Here is a 25,532-nt window from a genome sequence, read left to right as displayed (position 1 = left end):
TGCAGCTGTCCCCTACTGGTGTTAGGTGTGGAGGGGTGAAGCGTAGAGAGTCATTGTTTAGTGGGAGTGGTCTCTTTGGATGCAGATCCACAACCCTGTCCTCTATTGTTTTTGTATTGTTGCTTATAGTATGTCCCTCTAGTGTAATGGGACTGATAAGAACATTGCTGCTTTTGCGCAGTGACAGTGTCTGTGGAGGTGGCTGCATTTGATGCCCCTCTATAGTGTCCTCAACGAAAGGAACCCCTATATTGGTAGGTTTGTAGTGCACCCATGGCTTTGAGGGTATCATTGTCTTTAAAAAAAAAAAAACATTTCAAACATTTCATCTACTTGTGGTCCGAACAAATGTTCACTATCAAATGGTAAACTGAGTAGATGCTGTCGGACATCAGGTTTAAAGCCAGAGACTCTAAGCCATGCGTGGAGCCAGGTGATGACACTGTTATTAATTTCTCTTGCAACTGTATCTGCTGCATCTAATGTACATTGTATGGAGGCATTAGAACTAATTTTGGATTCCTCCACTAATTCTGCCTCTCTTTGTCTGCATTGTCCTGGGAGATGCTGGAGTAGTTCTTGCATCTCATCCCATTGGGCTTTTTATATCTTGAGAGGAGTCCTACAGAATTTGCTATGCTGAAATAGCTGGCGGCCTGTGTGGATACATATTTTCCTTTCGCATCATACTTTTTGCTCTCCTTATCAGTGGGGGGGAACATCTCAAGTCCCTTGCGAATTGGCTGGTATTCTGGCAGTATGTATTACAAAGGAGCTGATGTAACAAGGCCTTTAATGTATGTTGGGTCAGAAGGGGCTGGTTTGTATTTTTTTATCTATCTTTGGGGCTAGGACTCAGGATTTTACTGGTTGCCTAAAGATTTCTACTGTGGATTTATGTATACCTTTGAGCATGGGCAAGAACTATACTGTCCTTTGAGACTTGCTAAAAGTTTCCACTAAAATGCCATCCTCAACCTCTAGTGTGTGCATATCTACTTTATGGTAGTGTGCAGCTCTATGCAGGACCTCATCATAGGTGTTGGGTCGTCTGGCGGTGAGGGTTTAGAGGGTATAGGTTGGGTCAGTGTCATCAAGGAGGTCTACATCATAGTCTTCCCAGGCTTTATTGACATTGTCTGGATCATCTTGTGGATGAGGATAGTATGGAGTGTCACGGGGTCAATGTCATCCTCTGTGCTACGATCCTCTATACATGATGATGTTGGGGATGCTTGCAGTTGATCGGGAGGGGAGTGTGCAGGTGATGGTGGATGAGCTGGTGGAGAAGCAGGTGCTTGTACCACTGAAATAATAGGAGGTGGAGGAGAGGGTAGAGGTTGTGGTGTAGGAGCAGGTGGAGGAGGTGGAGACTGAGGAAACACTATTGGGCTAGTGCCTTTATTTTGATGTTTCTTTGCAGTTCTGGCTCCATGATGATCTCTTCAAAAGTCTTTTTTATTTTAGGGAGAGTATCAGTTGGTGGTAGCAGAGGTTTTACAAATACTCTTCCAGTGTCCGGATTGGTAACCAAAGTTATTTGTTTGGCATCACATTTTTCATGCAGCTTGCTCAGAATGGAAGGAGCTAGAGTGACTGCTTGCCAAAGATATCATCCACATCTTCCGTATGGGGCACTTGTCTGGAGGAATGGGCCCAGCGACGTTCCCTTCGCTGCCAAAGAGTCTTTTAAGAGCAGAAGGCTAGACCACGTTCATACGATGCCACGTCCTGTTCCAGGGCAGACAAAGGTTACAGACCATCTGCTGATACTGCTTGGAGTACTTGGTGTGGCACCTGGGGCAGAAACTGAAGAGATTCTTTTCTATAAATCTGAGTCATTGAGTTAAAGAAGATGGCGGAGAAGGCAGAAGCCAAGTCCGGATTGAGAAAGTCAAGAAAACTAGTAGTTGGTCGTCTATGTTGTGTCTTCCGTCGAAAGGGGTATGAATCCGGGCATTAGTAAGGCCTTGAGGGAAGAATCGAAGTTTTGGTACGGGACCTCTCAGGTTGACATCCAAACCAGGTGGCAGAGAAAAACAGTCTAACAAAGGAGCCGATGACCATGCGCAATACAGACTACTGGTGGAGTCACAATGCCTTGTGACTTGAAAGATTTCTTCGGAGAAAAACAACTTGCACACGTCCAAGCCCAACACTAGATGGCAGGAGTCAGCTAAGCATTTGTATCGAGGGCCAACACATGCTACGAATATTACTCTTCCAGGAATATCTACAATGTTACACACAAACAACAGTAAACAGCTGGCCAAAAAAGGGAACATGAATTTCACAAACTTTTTCTCTCAAAATGAGACTATTATGAAAGCAAGATTTCACATCAATGCATAGACCTTAGACATTCTGACAACTGTAAATTAAGACGCCATGAAAGAGTAGCTCTTCTTACAGCTCTTAGTGAAGGAACAGTCTTGGGAGTGGTCATCATTACATTAAAGCATTTGCCATTATCGAAAGGCAGTTCTAAAAGGATGAAGCTGATCGGTACTGCAATCTTAAAAGGATTAGGCAAGTAAGACAATCTAAGTAAGACATGGTAAGTCTTTGAGAAAAATCATGTTGTGTCTCTTTAAATCAGGAAAGTGGAATATTATTATTTTGGGGTGAAGAAGGCAAAGATTTCGATTGGCTGACTGAAGCAGCATGCTTTAACAACAGAGATTTTAAAATGAATGAGAAGCTTTGGAGATTGGGCCACTTGAACTTTGTAAAAATATTTTTGGAACTAAATATAACCATTTCCAGTTGAATGCTTCTCGGTTGAAGGTAAAGGTTTGTCATTAAAACAAGAGTCCTAATGAACCGACCCACGGGTAAAAGCATTAGGGGTAGAGCTGTCTCCTATCACACCCACCTTTTGGGTCCTCTCCACTCTTTTACGAAATTGCTCCATTCTCTCACACATACATTCTTGGGTTTAAAAGTCGTATAATCTTGTTTAGATTTCATTTTAGTTGAGTGACATGAGCAACACATTGGACAGGAAATGTTTGAACTTTTAAGAACTAAGGGCCTGGTGGAAAGCAGCAACAAAGCAGAAAATACAAGGTAAATGTAATCGCTTTTGTTACCTGTCAGAATGGTTGCGATGAGATCATCCCTCTGGCCTGAAACAGAAACAGACAGTGAATGTGCGTGAAATACAAAATTACAGTGCGTCAAAGTGCCTTCAGTGCTTCTGTTAGTATTACCTGTGTTTGTCAAACTAGGGCTGCCTACAGATACTTGGATAGGTTCAGGCCTAGGCAGTGGTCCAGGTGTCGGTGAAGGTCTCCCTCCGGGTTTTGGTAGTTGTTTTGGTTTTTCAATGTTTCCTTGCTGAGAAGGAAAAGGGACCGAAAAGAAGGAACGATTAAAAGAATCCCTATAAAGTGCTTAGAAGAGCCTTACTTCAGCAACAAAACACAGTAGGTGTGAATGAATGCAGCCCCATGTCTGCAGAACCCAATCCAAGAGTGAATAAGTATTTTTTTTACAAAACTGGTCAGTGGATTCCACTTTAAGAGAAATACTTTAAGAGCAGGCCACAAGGTACCACCAGACACAGTTAAGTTTAAGACTAGTGCTACCAGTCCCCACCAGCAAGTGTCGCGTAAATAAAGCACTCCCAGGGCAGGCTGGCCCGGTGTCACAATGAGCAGCCCTAAAACACTCACCTCGCTATCTCCCAGGAGCGCTATAAGCTGCTTTGCTCGCTGATCCATATGGCTGACGTGTTTAATGGGATCGGTAAGGGCGTAAGCATAATCTGAGAGAGAAAGAGAGAGGGGGGGTGTCATCCAGTATTGAGAGGAACAACTCTGTGCGCTGTGGGGGAGAAGAGCTAGAAAATCTGCCAGTGTCAGTACGGAACACAACGAGAATTGCAGTTATATACCAAAAGAGTGCTCAAATCCTGCTCCGGTGAAGGATTATTGCTAGCTTCTCCTACCTTGATGGTCATCTGGGATGTAGTCATTAACTTCAGTGTAGACCAGGAGAGCGGGCAGACAAAGGGGCTGATTACTCTCATTGCGCAGACAAATATAGTGATATCCTGCAGAGGGGATACAACAGTCACAATGATGGCAGGCAAGAGAGATGGAGGTAGACAGCAAGACTGAAAAAGAGAATAAAAAAGGAGATAGAAGAAGGCAGATAAAAAGGACATTGACAAAGGGAGGACAGATGAAACGAGAAGAGAAAAAGAGATGAGAGGAGACTAGGAATTGAGTGTGCAAGATGGATGAAATTAGTTGAACAGTGGGAAAAGATAGAGTCAGACTTCAGTGAAGATGTACAGAGAGAGACAGAGACAGAGACCATGAGGAGAAAGATGGTGACCGAGCACTAAAATATTTGCCTTTTATGTCACACTGATATCTGACAAAAGAGAAATTCCAATGGACTAGCGCCAACAAAGTATACATAACTTTTTTTTTTTTTTTTTAGTTTGGTATCCTTCATTGATTCACATTCTTTTTTTATACTTCTGCCACCTTGTACCAAGATATTGAAACTTACTCTTTGGAAACATTTAAAAGCATCTATGAGCACTGTTACACACAGCAGAAAGCTCATTTTTATCATCCTACCTTTGCCACTCGTTATTCGCATGTGACTGTAGGAAAGATACCAGCCAGCATAAGAAAAACATACTTTACCTGTAACCATATGTTCATAGCGTGTACTTCTGTAGATTCAAATGCTACAAATACTATTATCATCTAATGCTGGACCTGGACATTTGCTGTTGTTCTGCAGAGAAGCTTCAGTCGCAAGCTGACTTGTGCATCTGCCCTTAGTACTCACAATGAACCAGGACGGCACAAACACTCATCCTCAGATTATTTTAACCCCAGCGGATGACTAATCTCCGTAAAGCGTAGTAAAGTAAAAACGAATGACTGTAGTATGCATTGTGGTGAATGAAAAAAGAAAAGAACATCTCGTGATATTGTTTGCTTTGGATGAAGCCGGAGGGCGCATGTGAATCTATAGCACTACGAGCTATGAACAGATGGTTACAGGGTAAATAACATTTTCTGTTCATATCATCTGTGGCTGTAGATGCTCATTCACTGCAGAGGCTGCAGTGGCTATTAGGAACAGGGGCAGCCTAAACATCGTCTGGAACCCAGGTCATACAAACTCATCAATTACAAAAAGTTCCAAGTAGAACAATGAGATTTTCTTGGGTTAATGAATTCAATGGTAGAGTTGATCATCTGTACTAATAATAGCACTAAATAAAGAAAAAGCTGGACCGATGCATTCGATATACAATATCACACATATTTATAGTAAATATGTAGCAAGAAACAGTGCCCTGTGCTCAGGTGATCACACAGTGGCAAGTACCATAGTAGTGTGGAACAATATGTACACGACCTATGACTATGAAGCAATAGTAAACGATTATGGTAAAATAAATTCTCCATTCGACCTATGACTATGAAGCAATAGTAAACGATTATGGTAAAATAAATTCTCCATTCGACCTATGACTATGAAGCAATAGTAAACGATTATGGTAAAATAAATTCTCCATTCTCGATGTGCAAACAGTCCATCAAGTATAATGTTGACACTGTTATGATTGTCGACCATGTTTCATTACAGGGCGATCGCCAGGGCTAATGGAGCTTCAGTGATGCAAGACCAATTCTACTGTAAAGAAAAGATGGGAACCAGCTGTTAAAAAAACAGAGGAAAAATAGAACTTATGATCAATTGGGGGTGCACTTTACAACCACTGACATGCTTTTCATCAAATTATTCAGACATTTTTCAGAACTGAATCCCGGGGAATTTTCTTTCCGGAGTATCCTCATATTTTGTGAATTCATCAATGTTTTCAATTTTTTCTTTAACTGCTGGTTCCCACTCAATCTAGTGCAATAGATGACCCTCTATTAATATAGGGTTGAAACACTGTCGACGACTATGACAATGTGAACATAATAGTTGATTGACTGCTTGCACGTTGGGACCGGAGAATTGCTCTGACCACAATTGTTTAATATTGTTTCATTGTCATATGTCTTGTACAAAATGTTCCACACTACAATGGTACCTGTTAGTTTGAGATCACCTGAGCACTGCCTCATGCAACATACTAGCAATACATGGATATTGTATATTGAATTCATGGGTCCATATTTTTATTTTACTATTGCGATTATTTATACATATGAACAACTCCTGTACTTTATTGAGTGATTAACTTAGGAACATGTCATTATTCCTCTTGGAACCTTTGTTGTTGATGTGTCTGCTGTACAGTACAGCAGTACCCGTCCTAAGCAGTGGCTAGCAAGTGGATGGCGCAGACATTTGATACAAAGTTCTTAACACTGGCCAACTAGATGCTACTGACAGACTTAAATAACCACACTTTACTAGAACTATAATGAAAATGTCACTTACCCAGTGTACATCTGTTCGTGGCATTAGTCGCTGCAGATTCACATGTGTGGCACAGTCCGCTGCCTGGTGTTGGGCTCGGAGTATTACAAATTGTTTTTCTTCGAAGAAGTCTTTTTGGTCACGGGACCGAAGGACTCCTCCCTCTTCGGCTCCATTGCGCATGGGCGTCGACTCCATCTTAGATTGTTTTCCCCGCAGAGGGTGAGGATGGAGTTGTTTGCTATAAATAGTGCCCATGCAATGGAGTGAATATGTATGTACGTTAAGAGTTTATAATAATTTTTTTACAAATGTACAGAAGTTTAAGATTCATGATCTACTTCTAAACGGCTACAGGCTTCCCGGGGAGGTGGGAGGGTACATGTGAATCTGCAGCGACTAATGCCACGAACAGATGTACACTGGGTAAGTGACATTTTCAGTTCGATGGCATCTGTTGCTGCAGATACACATGTGTGGCACAGACTGTAAAGCAGTTACCTCCCCTAAAAGCGGTGGTTTAGCCTGTAGGAGTTGAAGTAGTTTGGAATAATGTTCTTAGTACAGCTTGGCCCACTGTAGCTTGTTGTGCATTTAGTACGTCTACACAGTAGTGTTTAGTAAACGTATGAGGCGTAGACCAGGTTGCAGCCTTACATATTTCGCTCATAGGAATGTTTCCTAGAAAGGCCATTGTAGCACCTTTCTTTCTGGTTGAGTGTGCCTTTGGTGTAATAGGCAATTCTCTTTTGGCTTTAAGATAGCATGTTTGAATACATCTGACTATCCATCTAGCAATGCCTTGTTTTGAGATTGGATTTCCTATGTGTGGTTTTTGAAAAGCTATGAACAGTTGTTTTGTTTTCCTGATCAGCTTTGTTCTGTCAATGTAATACATTAGTGCTCTTTTGATGTCTAATGTATGTAGTGCCCTTTCAGCCACAGAATTTGGTTGTGGGAAGAACACTGGCAATTCTACTGTTTGATTTAAATGGAATGGTGAGATTACTTTTGGCAGAAATTTTGGATTTGTTCTTAGAACTATTTTATTGTTGTGTATTTGAATAAATGGTTCTTGTATGGTAAATGCCTGTATTTCACTTACTCTTCTGAGGGATGTGATTGCAATGAGAAATGCGACCTTCCAAGTTAGATATTGCATTTCACAGGAATGCATGGGTTCGAAAGGGGGACCCATGAGTCTTGTTAAGACGATGTTAAGATTCCATGAAGGAACTGGTGGTGTTCTTGGTGGTATAATTCTTTTTAGCCCTTCCATGAATGCTTTAATAACTGGTATTCTAAATAGAGACGATGAATGAGTAGTTTGTAGGTAGGCAGATATTGCTGCGAGGTGTATTTTTATAGATGAAAAAGCGAGATTTGCTTTTTGCAAATGTAGTAAGTATCCTACTATGTCTTTAGTAGAGGCATGTACTGGTTGTATTTGATGGGCATGGCAGTAGTAAACAAATCTTTTCCACTTAGATGCATAGCAGTGTCTAGTGGAAGGTTTTCTAGCTTGTTTTATGACCTCCATGCATTCTTGTGTGAGGTCCAAGTGCCCGAATTCTAGGATTTCAGGAGCCAAATTGCCAGATTCAACGATGCTGGGTTTGGATGCCTGATCTGTTGTTTGTGTTGTGTTAACAGATCTGGCCTGTTGGGTAGTTTGACATGCGGTACTAGTGACAGGTCTAGTAGAGTTGTATACCAAGGTTGTCTTGCCCATGTGGGTGCTATCAGTATGAGTTTGAGTTGGTTTTGACTCAACTTGTTTACTAGATATGGAAGGAGAGGGAGAGGGGGAAAAGCGTACGCAAATATCCCTGACCAATTCATCCATAGAGCATTGCCTTGTGATTCGCGGTGTGGGTACCTGGATGCGAAGTTTTGGCATTTTGAGTTTTCTCTTGTTGCGAACAAATCTATCTGGGGTGTTCCCCAAATTTGAAAGTACTTGTTCAGAACTTGGGGGTGAATTTCCCATTCGTGGACTTGTTGGTGGTCTCGCGAAAGGTTGTCTGCTAGTTGGTTTTGTATTCCTGGAATAAATTGTGCTATTAGGCGAATGTTGTTGTGAATCGCCCACTGCCAAATTTTTTGTGTTAGGAGGCACAATTGTGTTGAGTGTGTTCCTCCTTGTTTGTTTAAATAATACATGGTTGTCATGTTGTCTGTTTTGACAAGAATGTATTTGTGTGTTATTATGGGTTGGAAGGCTTTTAACGCTAGAAATACTGCTAACAGTTCTAGGTAATTGATATGAAATTTTGTTTCGTGTATATCCCATTGTCCTTGAATGCTGTGGTGATTGAGGTGTGCTCCCCACCCTGTCATGGAAGCATCTGTTGTTATAACGTATTGAGGCACTGGGTCCTGAAATGTCCGCCCTTTGTTTAAATTTTTGCTGTTCCACCATAGAAGCGAGAGGTATGTTTGGCGGTCTACCAACACCAGATTTTGAAGTTGACCCTGTGCCTGTGACCATTGTGATGCTAGACACTGTTGTAAGGGTCGCATGTGTAGTCTTGCGTTTGGGACAATGGCTATGCATGATGACATCATGCCTAGAAGTTTTAGCGCAAATTTTGCTTGAATCTTTTGGTTTGGAGACATAGCACTTATTAGCTTGTGGAATGCCTGCACTCTTTGTGGACTTGGAGTGGCAATTCCTTTTGATGTGTTGATGGTTGCTCCTAGATATTGTTGTGTTTGACACGGTTCTAGGTGTGATTTTGTGTAGTTGATGGAAAACCCCAGTTTGTGAAGGGTTTGTATGACAAAAGTGGTGTTGTTTGCGCATTGTTTTACTGTGTTGGTTTTGATTAGCCAGTCGTCTAGGTAAGGGAACACATGTATCTGTTGTCTCCTGATGTGTGCTGCTACCACTGCTAGACATTTTGTGAACACTCTTGGTGCAGTTGTTATTCCGAATGGCAACACCTTGAATTGGTAATGTATTCCTTTGAATACGAACCGTAAGTACTTTCTGTGAGAAGGGTGTATTGGTATATGAAAGTACGCATCCTTTAGGTCCAATGTGGTCATGTAATCTTGCTGTTTGAGCAGTGGAATGATGTCTTGTAGTGTGACCATGTGAAAATGGTCCGATATGATGTAGGTATTTAGTGTCCTGAGATCTAATATTGGTCTCAATGTTTCGTCTCTTTTTGGAATTAGAAAGTACAGGGAGTAAACTCCTGTGTTTTTTTGTTGTACTGGTACTAATTCTATTGCATCCTTTTGCAGTAGTGCTTGAACTTCTAGTCCTAAAAGTTCTAAATGTTGTTGTGACATTTTGCGTGTTTTGGGGGGGATGTTTGGTGGGAAGTTGTGGAATTCTATGCAATAGCCATGTTGGATTATTGCTAATACCCAATTGTCTGTTGTAATTTGTTGCCAAGATTGGTAGAATTGGCTTAGTCTTCCCCCCACTGGTGTTGAGTGAAGGGGTTGCGTGACTTGAAAATCACTGTTTAGGTGGAGGTGTTTTTGGAGTCTGGAATTTTCCCCTACTCCTTGGGAATTGACCCCCCCGATATCCCCTGAAACCTCCCCTTTGGAAGGAACCCTGATATGGTGTGGTTCTTGATTGTTGGCTGGTGGTGTCTGTGGGTTGGCCACGAAACCCCCCTCTAAATGGAGTTTTTCTGAAAGAGCCTCTGCTCTGCGGGGAGTAGAGTGCGCCCATGGCTTTGGCCGTGTCTGTGTCCTTTTTAAGTTTTTCAATGGCTGTATCCACTTCAGAGCCAAACAGTTGTTTCTCGTTGAAGGGCATATTAAGGACAGCCTGCTGGATTTCAGGTTTGAAGCCTGAAGTGCGTAGCCAAGCGTGTCTCCTTATGGTGACAGCAGTGTTGACTGTTCTTGCTGCAGTATCGGCTGCGTCTAGTGAAGAGCGGATTTGATTGTTTGAGATCGTTTGTCCCTCTTCCACTATTTGCTGCGCCCTTTTTTGGTATTCCTGGGGAAGATGGTCTACGAGAAGTTGCATCTCGTCCCAGTGTGCGCGGTCATATCTGGCCAGCAGCGCTTGTGAATTTGCGATGCGCCACTGGTTGGCTGCCTGTGATGCCACTCTTTTCCCTGCGGCGTCAAATTTTCGGCTTTCTTTGTCCGGAGGTGGGGCGTCGCCAGATGTATGTGAATTTGCTCTTTTGCGAGCTGCCCCTACTACCACAGAGTCGGGTGGTAACTGCGAAGTAATAAACACTGGGTCTGTGGGTGGTGGTTTGTATTTCTTATCCACCCTTGGGGTGATGGCTCTTGATTTTACGGGCTCCTCAAAAATTTGTTTTGCGTGCCGTAACATCCCTGGTAGCATTGGGAGACATTGATATTGGCTATGTGTAGCCGAGAGGGTGTTAAATAAAAAATCATCCTCTATAGGATCGGAATGCAGTTGGACATTGTGGAAGTCTGCAGCCCTAGCCACCAGTTGCGAGTAGGAGGTACTGTCCTCTGGCGGTGACGGCTTTGTGGGGTATGACTCGGGATCATTGTCCGGCACTGGGGTGTCATACAGGTCCCAAGCGTCTTGATCCTGATCGTCATGACTTATGGTAGTTTGCGCTGGTGAGTGCATTTGTGGCGGTGTTTGTGCCGGCGATGCTTGTGGTGGAGAGGGCGGAGGCGTGACTTTTTTAACCACTTTGGCTTGTGGTTGTGCGTCATCCTTTGGAAGTCCGATCCTTCTTTTCCTCATGATTGGGGGAAGGGTTGATATCTTCCCTGTATCTTGCTGGATGCACAGTCTCTTTTGTGTGTAGTCCGATTCTACACTTTGGAGCTCTTGTCCAAATTTGTGCATTTGGCCACTTAGTCCATGTTCCTCTGAGTAGGATGAAGGTGTGGTATTTTTCGGCGCCGAGAGAGAATCTTTTTTCGGTTTCGGCACCGACAGAATTTTTGTTCCTTTCGGCATGGATTCTCGGTGCCGATGTTTTTCGGTGCCGATATCTTGTTTTTGTCTCTCGGAGCAGCTTTCTCGGCTCCGAGGTTGCTCCATGGCGGTCCCTCGACCGGAGTCGGGTGTCTTCGCTATGGGCGTGCCCTTTTTCGGCCCCTTCGACGGGTCGCCTGATTTATGGGTCGAGCCATGGCCTGTTGGCAGTGGCGTCCCCTGGGCTTTTGGTTTGTCGATGGATTTAGTTTTCGACGTCTTACTCACAGTTTGTTGCTGTTGTTCGACGTCGGAGTCTCCGGATTCTGATTCCGGAACCGAGAATGTTTCCTCTTCGTCGTCGAAACGTTGTTTTGTCGACGTGGACGCCATTTGGTGACGCCTGGCTCTTCGGTCCCGGAGTGTTTTTCTGGACCGGAAGGCTCGACAGGCTTCACAGGTATCCTCCTTGTGCTCGGGGGACAAGCACAAGTTACAGACCAAGTGCTGATCTGTATAAGGATACTTACTGTGACATTTTGGGCAGAAACGAAACGGGGTCCGTTCCATCGGCTTCGATGTCGCACGCGGTCGGGCCGACCAGGCCCCGATGGGGGATCGAAACTGCCCCAAAGTCTTCCGATGATCGGTGTCGATGTACCTAACTATCCCGATACCGAACGGAACAATACCGACGCTTTCTTCCGAGATTCTGACTAACTTTCCGAACCGAAACACGGAGCGAAAAGGAATACGTCCGAACCCGACAGCGGAAAAAAACAATCTAAGATGGAGTCGACGCCCATGCGCAATGGAGCCGAAGAGGGAGGAGTCCTTCGGTCCCGTGACCAAAAAGACTTCTTCGAAGAAAAACAACTTGTAATACTCCGAGCCCAACACCAGGCAGCGGACTGTGCCACACATGTGTATCTGCAGCAACAGATGCCATCGAACATATACTATCCGGAAAGCCAAAGCCACTTTCTATTCCAAAAATGTTCATTTACCAACCCTGCCAAAACCAATTTTTATTTTATTAAAAGCCTCAGGGAGCCATTTGCTCATAAGGGGGCTATAAATTCCAATCTAAAATGAAACCTGAATGGTGACTTGTTCATGAAGAACAATGAGAATATTCAGTCTTTCCTTAATGTATCCTCCCAATTATCCAACAGTTCCCATGTTTGTCTTTGTAATCATGCTACTTTACCTGCTGTATGCCTCTGAATGATGAGGAACTTGGTGTACTGATTGCCCAAAGTAAAATTTCTGTTTTTCGGTTGTATGACACAACCATGCATGCCTTAACAACGTGGTCGGAACCACGATCGTGTCTTTTCTACGCATGCCTTTACCACTCATGCCTTGTTGTAAAAGCATGCTTAGTAAAGGAATATGTGGAAAGGACATGTGTGGTTGTGTTATACAGCACCCCCTCTTAACTTAATAAACTACCCCCCACCCACCCTGACGCCCAAAACTACCCCCCCACCCACCCTGACGCCCAAAACTACCCCCACCCCTAAAAACCTCCCCTCGAAAACCCTGGCCCCTGTTTACATTAAAAAAAAAAACTAACCTGAATCTCCCACCCACCCTGAGCCCTAAAACCTCCCCACCACTAAAAACTAAACTATCCTGACATCCCCAACCGCCCTGAGCTCTAAAACCTTCCCTCACCTTTAATAACTAAACAATCCCGACCCCCACTCACCCAAGCCCTAAAAAATAAACTATGCGACCCCCGACTCCTGCCCCTAAAAATTAAACTACCCCATCCCCACCCACCCTCAAGCCCTAAAACCTTCTCCCACCGCTAACTAAAATACCCGATCCCCCACCCACCCAATCCCTAAGAAAAATAAATCCCAACCCCCTACCCCCTCCCCCTAAAAAATTAACTTCACTGACATCCCCACCTGCCATGAGCCCTAACACCTTCCCCGACCCCCAAGTAAACCACCTTGACCCCCCCACCCACCCTAAGCCCTATATCCACCCCCACCGCTAAAAACTAACCCTCCCCCCCCCAAACCTGGCCCCATCTGCACTTACCTCACCAGGTCGTCTCCTTATCCTGCCTCCTCTCCTCTCAACCGTTCTCCCGCCCTTCCTTAAACCTTCCGTACCCCTAAAAATAAACTACCCCGCCCCCACCCCTAAAAATCAAAGCACCCCACCTCTGATCCTTCCTCCTCTCCTCCCTCCCTTCCTTAAACCTTCCCCACTCCGAAAATATAAACTACCTCCCAAAACCGACCCAGCTGCAGCTACCTCACCGCGCCCTTTACCGATCCACTAGACTGTTCTCTGTCTTTTCTCTGCCTTAATCATGCATGCCTTGTTTAGGACGTTTCCCATCATAGATATCTTCTGAAGAAACCGTCTTTGAATCAGGGGGCAATGTTGAACTATAAACCTATCTCGCAACTGCCTTTCTTCAGTATGCAGCTGCAGAAAGCGGACTATCAGCAACTGAGTTTTGTGACCAGTAATGGACTATTTCGTTCTTCTCATGGGGGCTTTCAGGCAGGTTATAGGACTGATCTCACCACTGTTTCAATGCTTAACGATTAACAGCATGCTGCTGTCAGGAATGCAATGGCACTGATCTTTTTATCTTATAGCAGCCTTGAACACTGCCAACCATTCTTTGCCCAGACCAGGCTTTCCGAACTTGGCATCACTCACAGGCAGTATTCTGGACTGCTAATTTTAAGTTCGACAGATCTTTAAGGATGGTGCGGGCACCCTCTGGACTCACAGACATTTTTTGGCTGTGCGGCGTGCCTTTAGGGCAATATCCTTTGCCCACTGCTTTTTAATCTTTATTTTATCCCTCTGGCCCACTTAATTGAGTCATTTGAGTTCATCTTCTTTTTATTTGTAGACTATACTCAGATTGTCGTAAAACTTGAGGTTACCCATTGACTAAAGTGGCAAAACTGCACCACTGCCTTTTCGAAGTACAGTGCTGGAGGAGCAGAAACTTCCTTAAACTTAATTGAAATAAGAGCAAGATTCTGTAGTCACCTAAACTTCCAGAGTTTCTGAATTTCCCATTTCGGCCGTCTTCACTGGGCCCAGTAAATGTGGTGAAGAACCCAGGAACATAAAATGACTCAGCACTAACTTTGATAGACAACGTATCAGAGGTGGTAAAAATCCAATCTTTTTCAGCTACTTACCTTGAGGCACATAATGTATTTTCGTCCATAATGAGAAGATAGAAATTTTGAATGCCTGCCTATCATCGCAGCTGGATTACTGTAATATATGTAGGAAGCTGAGTTCTGGTTGCAGTACCGCCCCCCCAGACTTTTTGCCTGGTTGTGATGTAACTTGGGGCCATATGTATGAACACTATTTCCCATAGACACAGAATGGGTAAAACCCTTTGATACATCTGGCCCTTGGACTGAGGTGCACTGGATTCCTGCTAACCAGGTTCCCAGTGCCAGTGTTCCTTCTCCAAAACAAGGCATCTGGTCACTTGATCCCCAAGTGACCAGGCCCTTTAGCACCTCCATAAGTCCTGAGTAAATAGTACCCCTAGTACCTAGGGCTTGGTATAATGAAGAGGGCCCCAAAGAGCTGCAGCACAACTTATGCCACTCTAAGGGACCCGGCACCAAACTTATGCAGACTACTATTGCAGGCTGTGTGGCAAGGTGATCCCAAAAGTGAAAACACAACATGGCACACACTAGTGTGCCATGACCCCTAAACACTGCTTGTAATATTTGTAAGTCACCCCTACAGCCGGCCTTTCAGCCCTAATATATTACAAGTGAGGGCATAATGGCATGAGCAAATATGCCCCTACTATGTCTTTGTCGAATCTTGGACATAGTAGATATACAGGGAAGCCATTTGAAATGCAGGTGATGGACACTAGTCAATACGAGTTCCCAACTACATGATAGCTTCACTGAAAATAGGGATGTTTGATAACAAACATCTCGTATTTATTAAGTCTCACTGATTCAAGTGACAGATGTGTTAATACATGCACCCAAAGGACGACTTAGAGGTGCCCCCTGAAAACCTACCAACTGCTGGTGAGCACAATGACCAGTTCAAGCCAGTCTACCATCAACAGATGAGAATGGGACCGGGGCGACAGCCTTCGCTTTCTGGTCATCAGAAACAAAGCCTGCTCAGGCTATGGTGTTGCACACCCCTTCCCACACGATTATTTGCTGTGATCTAAGGCTGCTCTTAATTGTCAACAAGCAGCCAGACCCGATGTAAGTTGTATGCTTACATCGCTTTTATTTCATGATTTTGGCCACTAAAAACCAACAGTGACAAATTAACTGGTTGTCCTTTCTTATCGTTAGGTTACAAAGGAGGATGTCCGATCGCCGTTCACTGAGTTAGTCACGCTCCTTCTGACGTGTGGCTGGGAGATTCAGCTTGTCTACGGGTTCCTCACTGGTTGTCTCACGGTCCTGTTTAGATGGGTCTCCTCCTGTCACAGCACATCTCGGTTCGGTTCCTCTGCTTCGGTCCACACTGTGTTTCATTGTCTCAGTCCCAGCTGACGCTCCACTTGCCTCCGTGTCATCAGGGCTCTCAGTGTGGTTCTCTTCCGGCTCTGCCTCCTGTAGCCAGGACAACTCCAATGTGGGATCTTCCTCTCCTTTTGAATCCGGAATCACCATACTGAAGCAGTCCTCTTTAAAGTGGAGGCATGCCTAACAAAGGGCACCTCTGGAAGTTTGAGGGTGAGAGGTGGCGTGCTCATGTCTGACAGCAGAATCAAGGCCTCATTTGGAGCTGGCATGGGCTTGGTGTGGGGCCAATTTCGACTCAGATGATGGTTTTTCAGAGCCTCAGATTGTGACAGTGTGGATTGGTGCTGAGGCTCAGTAATCTTTGTCTGAGGTTCTCTGGGAGTCAAAGGAGTCTCTCTGGGCTGTCTCTGGATCAGATCCAGACCTGAGCATCTTTTGACTCCGGCCAGGGTTCGAAGCGCTATTTCTTCGGGAGCCGCACTTAGCTTTGGTTTGAATATGTTTTCAAGATTAGGCCAACAAAGTGCAGAGGGGTTTGATCCTCAAATTAGTGTGGAGGAATAGAGGCTCTAGGATTTGCTTTTCACATTGGTCCTGCACTACGGCAAATGGGAGTTCCTCCTCCTCAACCACAAATACGTTGGAGGATGAGTCTTTGGTCTTCCTGTGCCAACTGGATACCTAAAGAACTCCCTCTTTGTGCTCAATGCACTAGACATATTAAGGTCCGAATAGGTCAGGTTCATGATCTCCGCACTGCATTCTGTGGTGAACAGAACAAAATTCATAGCTATATCAGCTAGTATTCTCACAACTGAACACCTTACTTGCCCAGCAGATCAACTGCTCGTGCCCTGGAGACAGGCAGAGGTCACAGGCCTGACAGTGAACGCACTATAGATATTTGTTGTCGAATTTAGGACAAAATTGGAAGGGTGTTTTCTCCATAACACCCTCCATCAACAGTCACTCTAGATACAACCTGATCTCTATCAAAGAAGCCACGTTGTGTCAGTTCAAAGCCAAATCCCATGTGGGCACCAATATGGTAGAGAGTTTTTCTGTTGCTGGGGCTTAATTCTTAATGACTGGCACTGGAGGACCTGGAGAAGTTGCAGACAGTCATGGAGCTGAAACTTCCGAACCCAATGGTGGAATAAACAATCGGAGGTAGACTCTTTGCCCTCGTGCATTTTGGACTAAGGGAGGAGTCACAAAACATTTCATAACATACTTATTTGGGAAAAGACAGCTTGCAGACATCTGCACCCAAAACTAGTTGCCAGAACTATGCAAGAGCATGTGTATCTACATCTACACATGCTACAAACTCAATGTTCAAGGCATTTAATGTTTTCAATTGTCACAAGGATTCACCACAGACTCGTAGGCTTATGAGCAAGCAGAAAGTAAAAAATTGTATTGGTAGAGCAAAAGTAAAATAGGGTATCTAAACAGATTTCTTGATGCTGCCTAGGCAACTTTAGATTTTTGGTAAGGATTCAAATCTAAATAATCATTTCCTGAGAATCACAACCTGTTTTGCAAATTCAGGACGAATGAAAAAATTACTTACCTGTAACAGTCAGTGCGGTTTCTAATCTCTGAAGAAAAAGATGTATCCATAATGTCTCAACAAAGTTTTCTATTCAGACCTGTCTACATCTCCACTTCATTGAGAGATTTAGTACCGCAATCTCCCAACTCAATAGCCGCAGTGTTCCTCTGTGGCAAGAACTGGTCTTCATTCTCTTTTTTTGTTTTTAGATGGCTTGTTGGCTTGTGTCTAACACAGAGAAAATGAAGATACCATGCTTGTGGGCAGGAGGCAAAAATGAAAGGGGTGGGAGTGTAGTATGATACCTTCAAAAACATAATAAGTTCTGTTTATCATACTTCTCTTTCTACAGTCTAGCAGTCCATGGTCTCATACACTTAGCTTATGGTATCCTCTCGATGGTGGTGCCCCTAACCATCAGAATCTTTGGGCCTTAGTTCTTCTTTTACTTAGTTTTAAGACTCCAGGGTCATCTTCTGTGTACTGAATGCTTGCTGCAGTGAGGAAGATATCATTTTAAATGTCCTATTGACAGAAGGTGTACAGTTGACGGTGTGTCGCTAAAGGTTTGAAAGTGTCTACATCACACTCTGTTAGAACAGTTATTTTCTAGTGCAGCTTTATGGTCTATTCTTGTGAAAGAAATCATGTTAAGCAAAGAAAAGCTGATTAGCAGAATTACCTTGTAAACATCAAGCATGTTCCACTGTATATAGCGTAAGAAGCTGTATGTTTCAATCTGAAGACTAGGGCGGTTCGGCCGCGGTCAGAAGAGGCAAACCGGCGGTCTCCCGCCGGTTTACCGCTGCCCTTAGAATCCCCCATGGCGGCGTAGCTTGCTGCGCCGCCATGGGGGATTCTGACACCCCCTACCGCCATCCTGTTCCTGGCGGTTCGCCCGCCAGGAACAGGATGGCGGTAGGGGGTGCCGCGGGGCCCCTGGGGGCCCCTGCCGTGCCCATGCCAATGGCATGGGCACGGCAGGGTCCCCCGTAAGAGGGCCCCGCAAAGTATTTCAGTGTCTGCTAAGCAGACACTGAAATACGCGACGGGTGCAACTGCACCCGTCGCACCCCTGCAACTCCGCCGGCTCAATTCTGAGCCGGCGTCCTCGTTGCAGGGGCATTTCCTCTGGGCCGGCGGGCGCTCTTTTGGAGAGTGCCCGCCGGCCCAGAGGAAATGTCTAAATGGCCGCCGCGGTCTTTTGACCGCGGTGCAGTCATTCAGCGGCGGTACCTTGGCGGACGGCCTCCGCCGTCCGCCAGGGTCATAATCAGGCCCTAGGTACTGCAGCTTATCTCTCTTTCAACCCCTTAAAATGAAGTTCTGCCAACTCAAAGTGTGGCCCCGGTTCTCTTGACATTCAATGGCATGTTGCTGTATATATATGCTTCAACACCATGTAGAAAGTAAAAATTGAGCTATGCTCCGAAACCTACTAATGTTTCGATACGAAACTCTCAAAAATATAACAGATGGACATATGTGTTGACCTCATTGGTAAAGTAAATGCTGATAACACATGATCTTGTTTTGAAGTAAAATGAGTGGACATGACGAATGTCCTCCAACAGCTGGACTTCCAGGTTTTGGGACTGAATTACATATAAGCTCCAAATGAATCCTGGCATGGGATCAGATGGCAGAAAACACATGCTTGTAGCATATAAGAAAAATTCAACACTAACTTACAGTCTCTAAATTGATGGGCTTGGAAGAAGAAACTAGTCACGTACATATAACAATAGTTTTTGGCTTTAAATACTTCTAGATTCAAATGTTGCAAATTATTCCACTACTTAGTTGTTTGGGCTGGACTTAAAAAAGTTTTATGTTTGACTGCAGCCTAAGGCATTATGACTTCCTATGATGTTGACTATATACCAACAGCACTCCAGAATAAAATTACCACCTTCAGATTTATTTCTTTTCTAGTAGTGTCAAACATCATCACAGCAGCATGCTAGACTTGGCAGCTAGGAACAGACAATGACTGTCTATTATGCCTGGAGATTGGGGGAAATCAACAACTAATGAATTACCAACCATTTACAGACATCCTACCAAGTTAATACCCAAGTCTGTACATTTATTGCTTTGATAGAATATATGTCTGACTGTTATTAAAATCCGTGGTTCATAATTGTAGTGAACATAGAATGTATAATCTGGATAAAATGACTGGACATTATTTTTAAAAAACCTAACACAAATGAAAATTAAGATAAAGTAAATTCACACAACAAGGTGCCCTCAAACATCTTTTTGTTACATACTCACTAAAAGACTCTGCAAAAAGGGTACCGGTATAAGCAGAAAAGCACCTACTTTAGGTTTGCATTTCGTTCACAATAATTTATATGAGCTTCAGTAGACCCCTTTGTCTCTTAAAGCACACCCTTTACTGTTACTTTCAACAGAAATTCATCTGCATCTTGATGTAACAGAAGTATATGTTTATTTTTGCCCTTCTGATACTTGGGTTTGGTAGTAGCTGGTGTACTGATCAACCTGATGCACTACCCATGCTTTATTATGTTCAATAGCTACTTATCAGCTGTTGTGGAATGTCATTGCTGTAGGCAACTCCTTATCTGTCTTCTGCTGGTATTTGATGCTGCCTGGTGGAAAGGGAAGGCCATTTACCATTAGTAGCAGACCTACTTGTGACTTTTGCTTTGCCAATTCATACTGAATGCAAAGCATTGCATTGAACAGGACTAAGAATGACCTTCAACCTTTCCTTTAAGAGGAGTTGAGAGTTGGACTGGGGGGGTGTTGTCTTGTTTTCTCATGTTTGTAATGCCCCAGAGTTTTGTCCACATCCTTAGCCTTCTTCTATTTTCCAAGAAAGTAGGATCTTAGAAGATGCCTCTTTGTAAAACGCATGACAATGATGTTTGCATGTACTTTAGGTTTAAAATCCGAAAAGTGCAGAATCAAGAGATGCTTTCAAGTGGGTGTTTTACATTTCTTTGGCACATGATTGATTATTTCCTGTCTCTACGCCCACTGCTGTTGTGCAAACCTGCTTAAAAAAGCACTGACAGCCATTTGCCATTAAATCTCCAGCCTTCTACTCACTGCCTCTGATTTCTTGTGGACTTTATCGGGTGGTGACCTGTTGATGAAGTTTTAGATCTTTTGCTTACTGTGGCTATAGACAGGACAATCTATTGAATATGGTTTATAATAAACATCAAATATTCTGATTCTGGGCATAACCATTCTAGCTGTTGCTGGCTCAGTGAAAGTCTCCTTGCTTTGTTACAACACAGTTGACAACACAATTAAAATTGCACTTTCCTGTGGCAAACTCAAAGTAATTGGTAAGAATCATGACTCTGTTCATTCCCTAGCTGAACGTCATACACATCTACAGTTCCTTTAGTGACAGCATTGTAAATTAATATGTTGTCAGGAAGATAAAACAAGGAAGAGTATTTCTTCCTTTGCAGTCTCTGTTTTAATATTTTGCTATATATTATCTTCCTCATTCTGGTTGTAGTATAATGTTTCTCTTACAGGGTCGGGGGATGACTTAAGTCATGTAAGCTGTATGCGACAGTCCTCGCCTGTATTTTCCTCTTCTTGTTGATGAGCAGGTGTATCTGGCATATTTTGTGTAGGCATGACTAGCCTATACTTTTTCTTTTGTGTAGTTGCTTCCACCTACTCTCTGGGTTTGTTCATCCAAATAGAGTGGTAGTAAATGTCAAGCTCTTTTTCTTCTATAGTAAATAAGTTAATACAGCATTGTCACTTTATTTATAATCTAAATATAATATCAAGTCACTTAATTGTTCCTTCAACATCGTTCAATGTCTGTCACTTGATGTCCTTTGTTTTAGAGTTTGTTTCAATAAAGCCTCTTTTCCCCATCTCAACTGTGCTTGGAGCTCTTGTCCTTGTGCACTTGTATTTTGATTTTGACTGAGAAGCCTAAGATTGTTCTACGTCCAGTTTGAAATTCAATGTTTTTAAGGTTGTTGGTTTAAATGTCAACTTCAAAATTGATGGCGTGAGTTATAGTTACCTTAGGGCATGAGTTATATTTACTTGAGATAACTGTAACTATAACTGCTGAATTTCTATTGATTGGTGTGTGTGTGTGTGTGTGTGTGTAAATTCTGATCCTAACTATAACATCACTGTAACCTTTGTTTTTTTTCCATGAATGTCTATGTTTTTATTTTTTTATTTTTTAACACAGTGGAGGCTTGACCACAGGGCTTGGCCTATGGCCAGGCCCTGCGGCCAACCACCCCACATGCGGCCAACCCCCCCACAGGGCTAGTGAGTGAGTGTATTTTTTCCACTGGGCTCTGGATTCACAGATACATTGCGGGTTTACACTGGGGATCGCGCTGAGCACTGCAGTGGATCCGCAGATTCTCACGTACCCCCACAAAAAATGTTTTGTGGGTCCTTTCTTGCCAATGAGGGGTCCCTCAGAGACCTCTCCATCAGTCCTATGGGTTCAGGGTACTTCTATCCTGACCCCTTACATCCTTTTTCAGTGCCCTTCCCTCCCCCAATGCACCGAGCAGATTAACAAATTGGCAGCGACAACTTTTCTCTCAGGCTGTGGCCAGCTAATTAGGGCCTTGCTCTGGCACACGGATCCCCACGGTGGTTCCACGTCCCTGGATATCTATATTTCTTTTTCTTTGAATAACTCCAAAAAACAACAGATTTGCACCAATTTACAAAAAGCACTCTTTCTAGACCAAGATCTGTCTGGCACATTTGGCGTAATTCGGTTCAGTGGACCCTCGGGTAGGTCAGTGGACCCTCGGGTAGGTCGCTTCCCAGCCGCTGCAGCTCCACCTGCCCAGGCCCCTGTCACTTGTGTGTAGGTCTTAGATTCTACCTTTGCGCTTTGCATCTGATTTGCCTTCTTCTCTCCTGTTGCCTTTTTCTCTCCTGTTGTGCTTTGCTTCGAATTTGCCTTTTTCTCTCCTGTTGCCTTTTTCTCTCCTGTTGTGCTTTGTTTCGGATTTGCCTTTTTCTCTCCTGTTGCCTTTTTCTCTCCTGCTGTGCCTTGCTTCTGATTTGCCTTTTCTATCCTGTTGTGCTCTGCCTCTGATTTTCCTCTTCTCTCCTGTTGCGCTCTCCCGCCTCCCACTTTCCCGCTCTCCCGCCTCTCGCTTTCCGCTTTCCCGCCGCTGCCCACGTGCGGCCCGCCCCCCCCTGCTCCCATTCGTTGTCCTCCCTCCCGCCTCCCGCCTGACCCCTCCTCCCCCCCTTCCCTCTTATGGCGGCCGCTGCGCGGCAGAGAGAGCGACCCTTGACCCTCGGGTAGGTCGCTTCCCCGCCGCTGCAGCTCCACCTGCCCACGCCCCTGCCACTTGTGTGTAGGTCTTAGATTCTACCTTTGCGCTTTGCATCGGATTTGCCTTCTTCTCTCCTGTTGCCTTTTTCTCTCCTGTTGCCTTTTTCTCTCCTGTTGTGCTTTGCTTCGGATTTGCCTTTTTCTCTCCTGTTGCCTTTTTCTCTCCTGTTGTGCTTTGCTTCGGATTTTCCTTTTTCTCTCCTGTTGCCTTTTTCTCTCCTGTTGTGCTTTGCTTCTGATTTGCCTTTTCTATCCTGTTGTGCTCTGCCTCTGATTTTCCTCTTCTCTCCTGTTGCGCTCTCCCGCCTCCCGCCTTCCCGCTCTCCCGCCTTCCCGCCACTGCCCCCGTGCGGCCCCGCCCCCCCTGCTCCCATTCGTTGTCCTCCCTCCCGCCTCCCAGCTGACCCCTCCTCCCCCTCTTCCCTCTTATGGCGGCCGCTGCGCGGCAGAGACAGCAACCCTTGACCCTCGGGTAGGTCACGTCCCCGCCGCTGCAGCTCCACCTGCCCAGGCCCATGCCACTTGTGTGTAGGTCTTAGATTCTACCTTTGCGCTTTGCATCTGATTTGCCTTCTTCTCTCCTGTCGCCTTTTTCTCTCCTGTTGCCTTTTTCTCTCCTGTTGTGCTTTGCTTCGGAATTGCCTTTTTTTCTCCTGTTGCCTTTTTCTCTCCTGTTGTGCTTTGCTTCTGATTTGCCTTTTCTATCCTGTTGTGCTCTGCCTCTGATTTTCCTCTTCTCTCCTGTTGCGCTCTCCCACCTCCCGCCTTCCCGCTCTCCCGCCTTCCCGTCACTGCCCCGTGCGGCCCCGCCCCCCCTGCTCCCATTCCTTGTCCTCCCTCCCGCCTCCCAGCTGACCCCTCCTCCCCCCCTTCCCTCTTATGGCCGCCGCTGCGCGGCAGAGACAGCGACCCTCGGGTAGGTCTCTTCCCCGCCCCTGCAGCTCCACCTGCCCAGGCCCCTGCCACTTGTGTGTAGGTCTTAGATTCTACCTTTGCGCTTTGCATCTGATTTGCCTTCTTCTCTCCTGTTGCCCTTTTCTCTCCTGTTGCCTTTTTCTCTCCTGTTGTCTTTTTCTCTCCTGTTGCCTTTTTCTCTCCTGTTGCCTTTTTCTCTCCTGTTGCCTTTTTCTCTCCTGTTGCCTTTTTCTCTCCTGTTGTGCTTTGCTTCGGATTTGCCTTTTTCTCTTCTGTTGCCTTTTTCTCTCCTGTTGTGCTTTGCTTCGGATTTGCCTTTTTCTCTCCTGTTGTGCCTTGCTTCTGATTTGCCTTTTCTATCCTGTTGTGCTCTGGCTCTGATTTTCCTCTTCTCTCCTGTTGCGCTCTCCCGCCTTCCCGCTCTCCCACCTCCCGTTTTCCCGCTCTCCCACCTCCCGCCACTGACCCCGTGCAGCCCGCCCCCCCGCTCCCATTCGTTGTCCTCCCTCCCGCCTCCCACCTCCCAGCTGACCCCTCCTCCCCCCCTTCCCTCTTATGGCAGCCGCTGCACGGCCGCGCCGCTGGCGCGCCAAAGGCGCACCAAAGGCAAGCCTGTCTGCACCTGTCTGCGCCTGGCACGCGCCCAGCGCCAGAACCCCTGGCCCCCACCGCACTCAAAACACCCGTCTAAGATACGCCGCCACCTCCCTCAACGCCCTCAACCCCGGACATACAGCCACCAAGCCAGCCCTAAACGCACTCACGGACCCTTCACCTGTCAAGCCTGCAAGTACACATTCCACCGAGCCTGCAGACCTCCTACCGGCACTCGCACCAACAACCACCTCAAGTGCATCCTTCTCAACACACGCTCCGTCCACAAGCACGCCATCGAACTATGGGACCTCCTGGACACAACAGCACCAGACGTCGCTTACATCACAGAAACCTGGATGAACGCCTCCTCGGCTCCTGACATCGCCTTAGCCATTCTCAACGGCTACAAGATCGCCCGGAAGGACCGCATCAACCAAATCGGGGGAGGAATCGCCATCATCTACAAGAACTCCATCAACATCACGACCACCACCGAAGACACCCCCCTCGCCGCCGAACACATACACTTCCAGATCCACACAGACCCCAGAACAACCCTCAGAGGAACTCTCGTCTACAGGCCACCGGGCCCACGCGCCCTATTCAGCAAATCCATCACTGACTTCATCAGCCCGCACGCCCTAGCCTCACCAGACTACATCCTCCTCGGGGACCTGAACTTCTACCTGGAGAAAAACAACGACAACAACACCGCCACCCTGCTCGACAACCTCGCCAACCTCGGACTCAAGCAACTGGTGAACACCCCCACCCACACCGCTGGCCACACGCTCGACCCCATCTTTTCCACCAGCAACCACATATCCTTCAGCCACTCCTCTGAACTACACTGGACCGACCACAGATGCGTCCACTTCACCTTCAAACGGGAGACCCACCACCATCGCACACAACAAATCCCCGCAGACCCTGGAGCAAAATCTCCACAGAGCAGCTCCTCTCAACTCTGAACCAAAACCCACCAGCCATCACCACCGACGCCAACAACGCAGCCCTCAGCCTCACACAATGGATCATCAACTGTGCCGAAAACCTCGCCCGACTTAAAAGCCACCCAAGAGGGACCAACATCAGGAAACCCCCATGGTTCACGGACGCCCTCAAAGAATCTAAGAAATCCTGCCGTACCCTCGAAAAAACCTGGCGCAGAGAACACACCGCAGAAAACATGTCAGCCCTCAAGATCGCCACCCGTGAACACCACCAGCTGATCCGCTCCACCAAAAGGGCATCTTTCAAAGACAGACTTGACAACAACACCCACAACAGCAAAGAACTCTTCAACATCGTCAA

General features: G+C 45.5%; 1 protein-coding gene across 1 annotated transcript in view; it reads right to left on the bottom strand.

Annotated features, from left to right (window-relative positions):
* Positions 1 to 25,532, bottom strand: part of PLCB3 (phospholipase C beta 3) — a 550,119-nt gene that overhangs the window by 55,289 nt on the left and 469,298 nt on the right. The window contains exons 23-26 of the mRNA XM_069207906.1: positions 3,953 to 4,057; positions 3,678 to 3,769; positions 3,213 to 3,339; positions 3,093 to 3,128 (exon numbers count right to left, since the gene is read on the bottom strand). Coding sequence (XP_069064007.1) covers positions 3,093 to 3,128; positions 3,213 to 3,339; positions 3,678 to 3,769; positions 3,953 to 4,057 — 360 coding nt within the window. The remainder of the gene's footprint in view (positions 1 to 3,092; positions 3,129 to 3,212; positions 3,340 to 3,677; positions 3,770 to 3,952; positions 4,058 to 25,532) is intronic.

This window comes from Pleurodeles waltl, chromosome 9, assembly GCF_031143425.1.
Source record: "Pleurodeles waltl isolate 20211129_DDA chromosome 9, aPleWal1.hap1.20221129, whole genome shotgun sequence".
Taxonomy (NCBI): domain Eukaryota; kingdom Metazoa; phylum Chordata; class Amphibia; order Caudata; family Salamandridae; genus Pleurodeles; species Pleurodeles waltl.
This window is presented reverse-complemented; position numbering and strand designations above follow the sequence as displayed.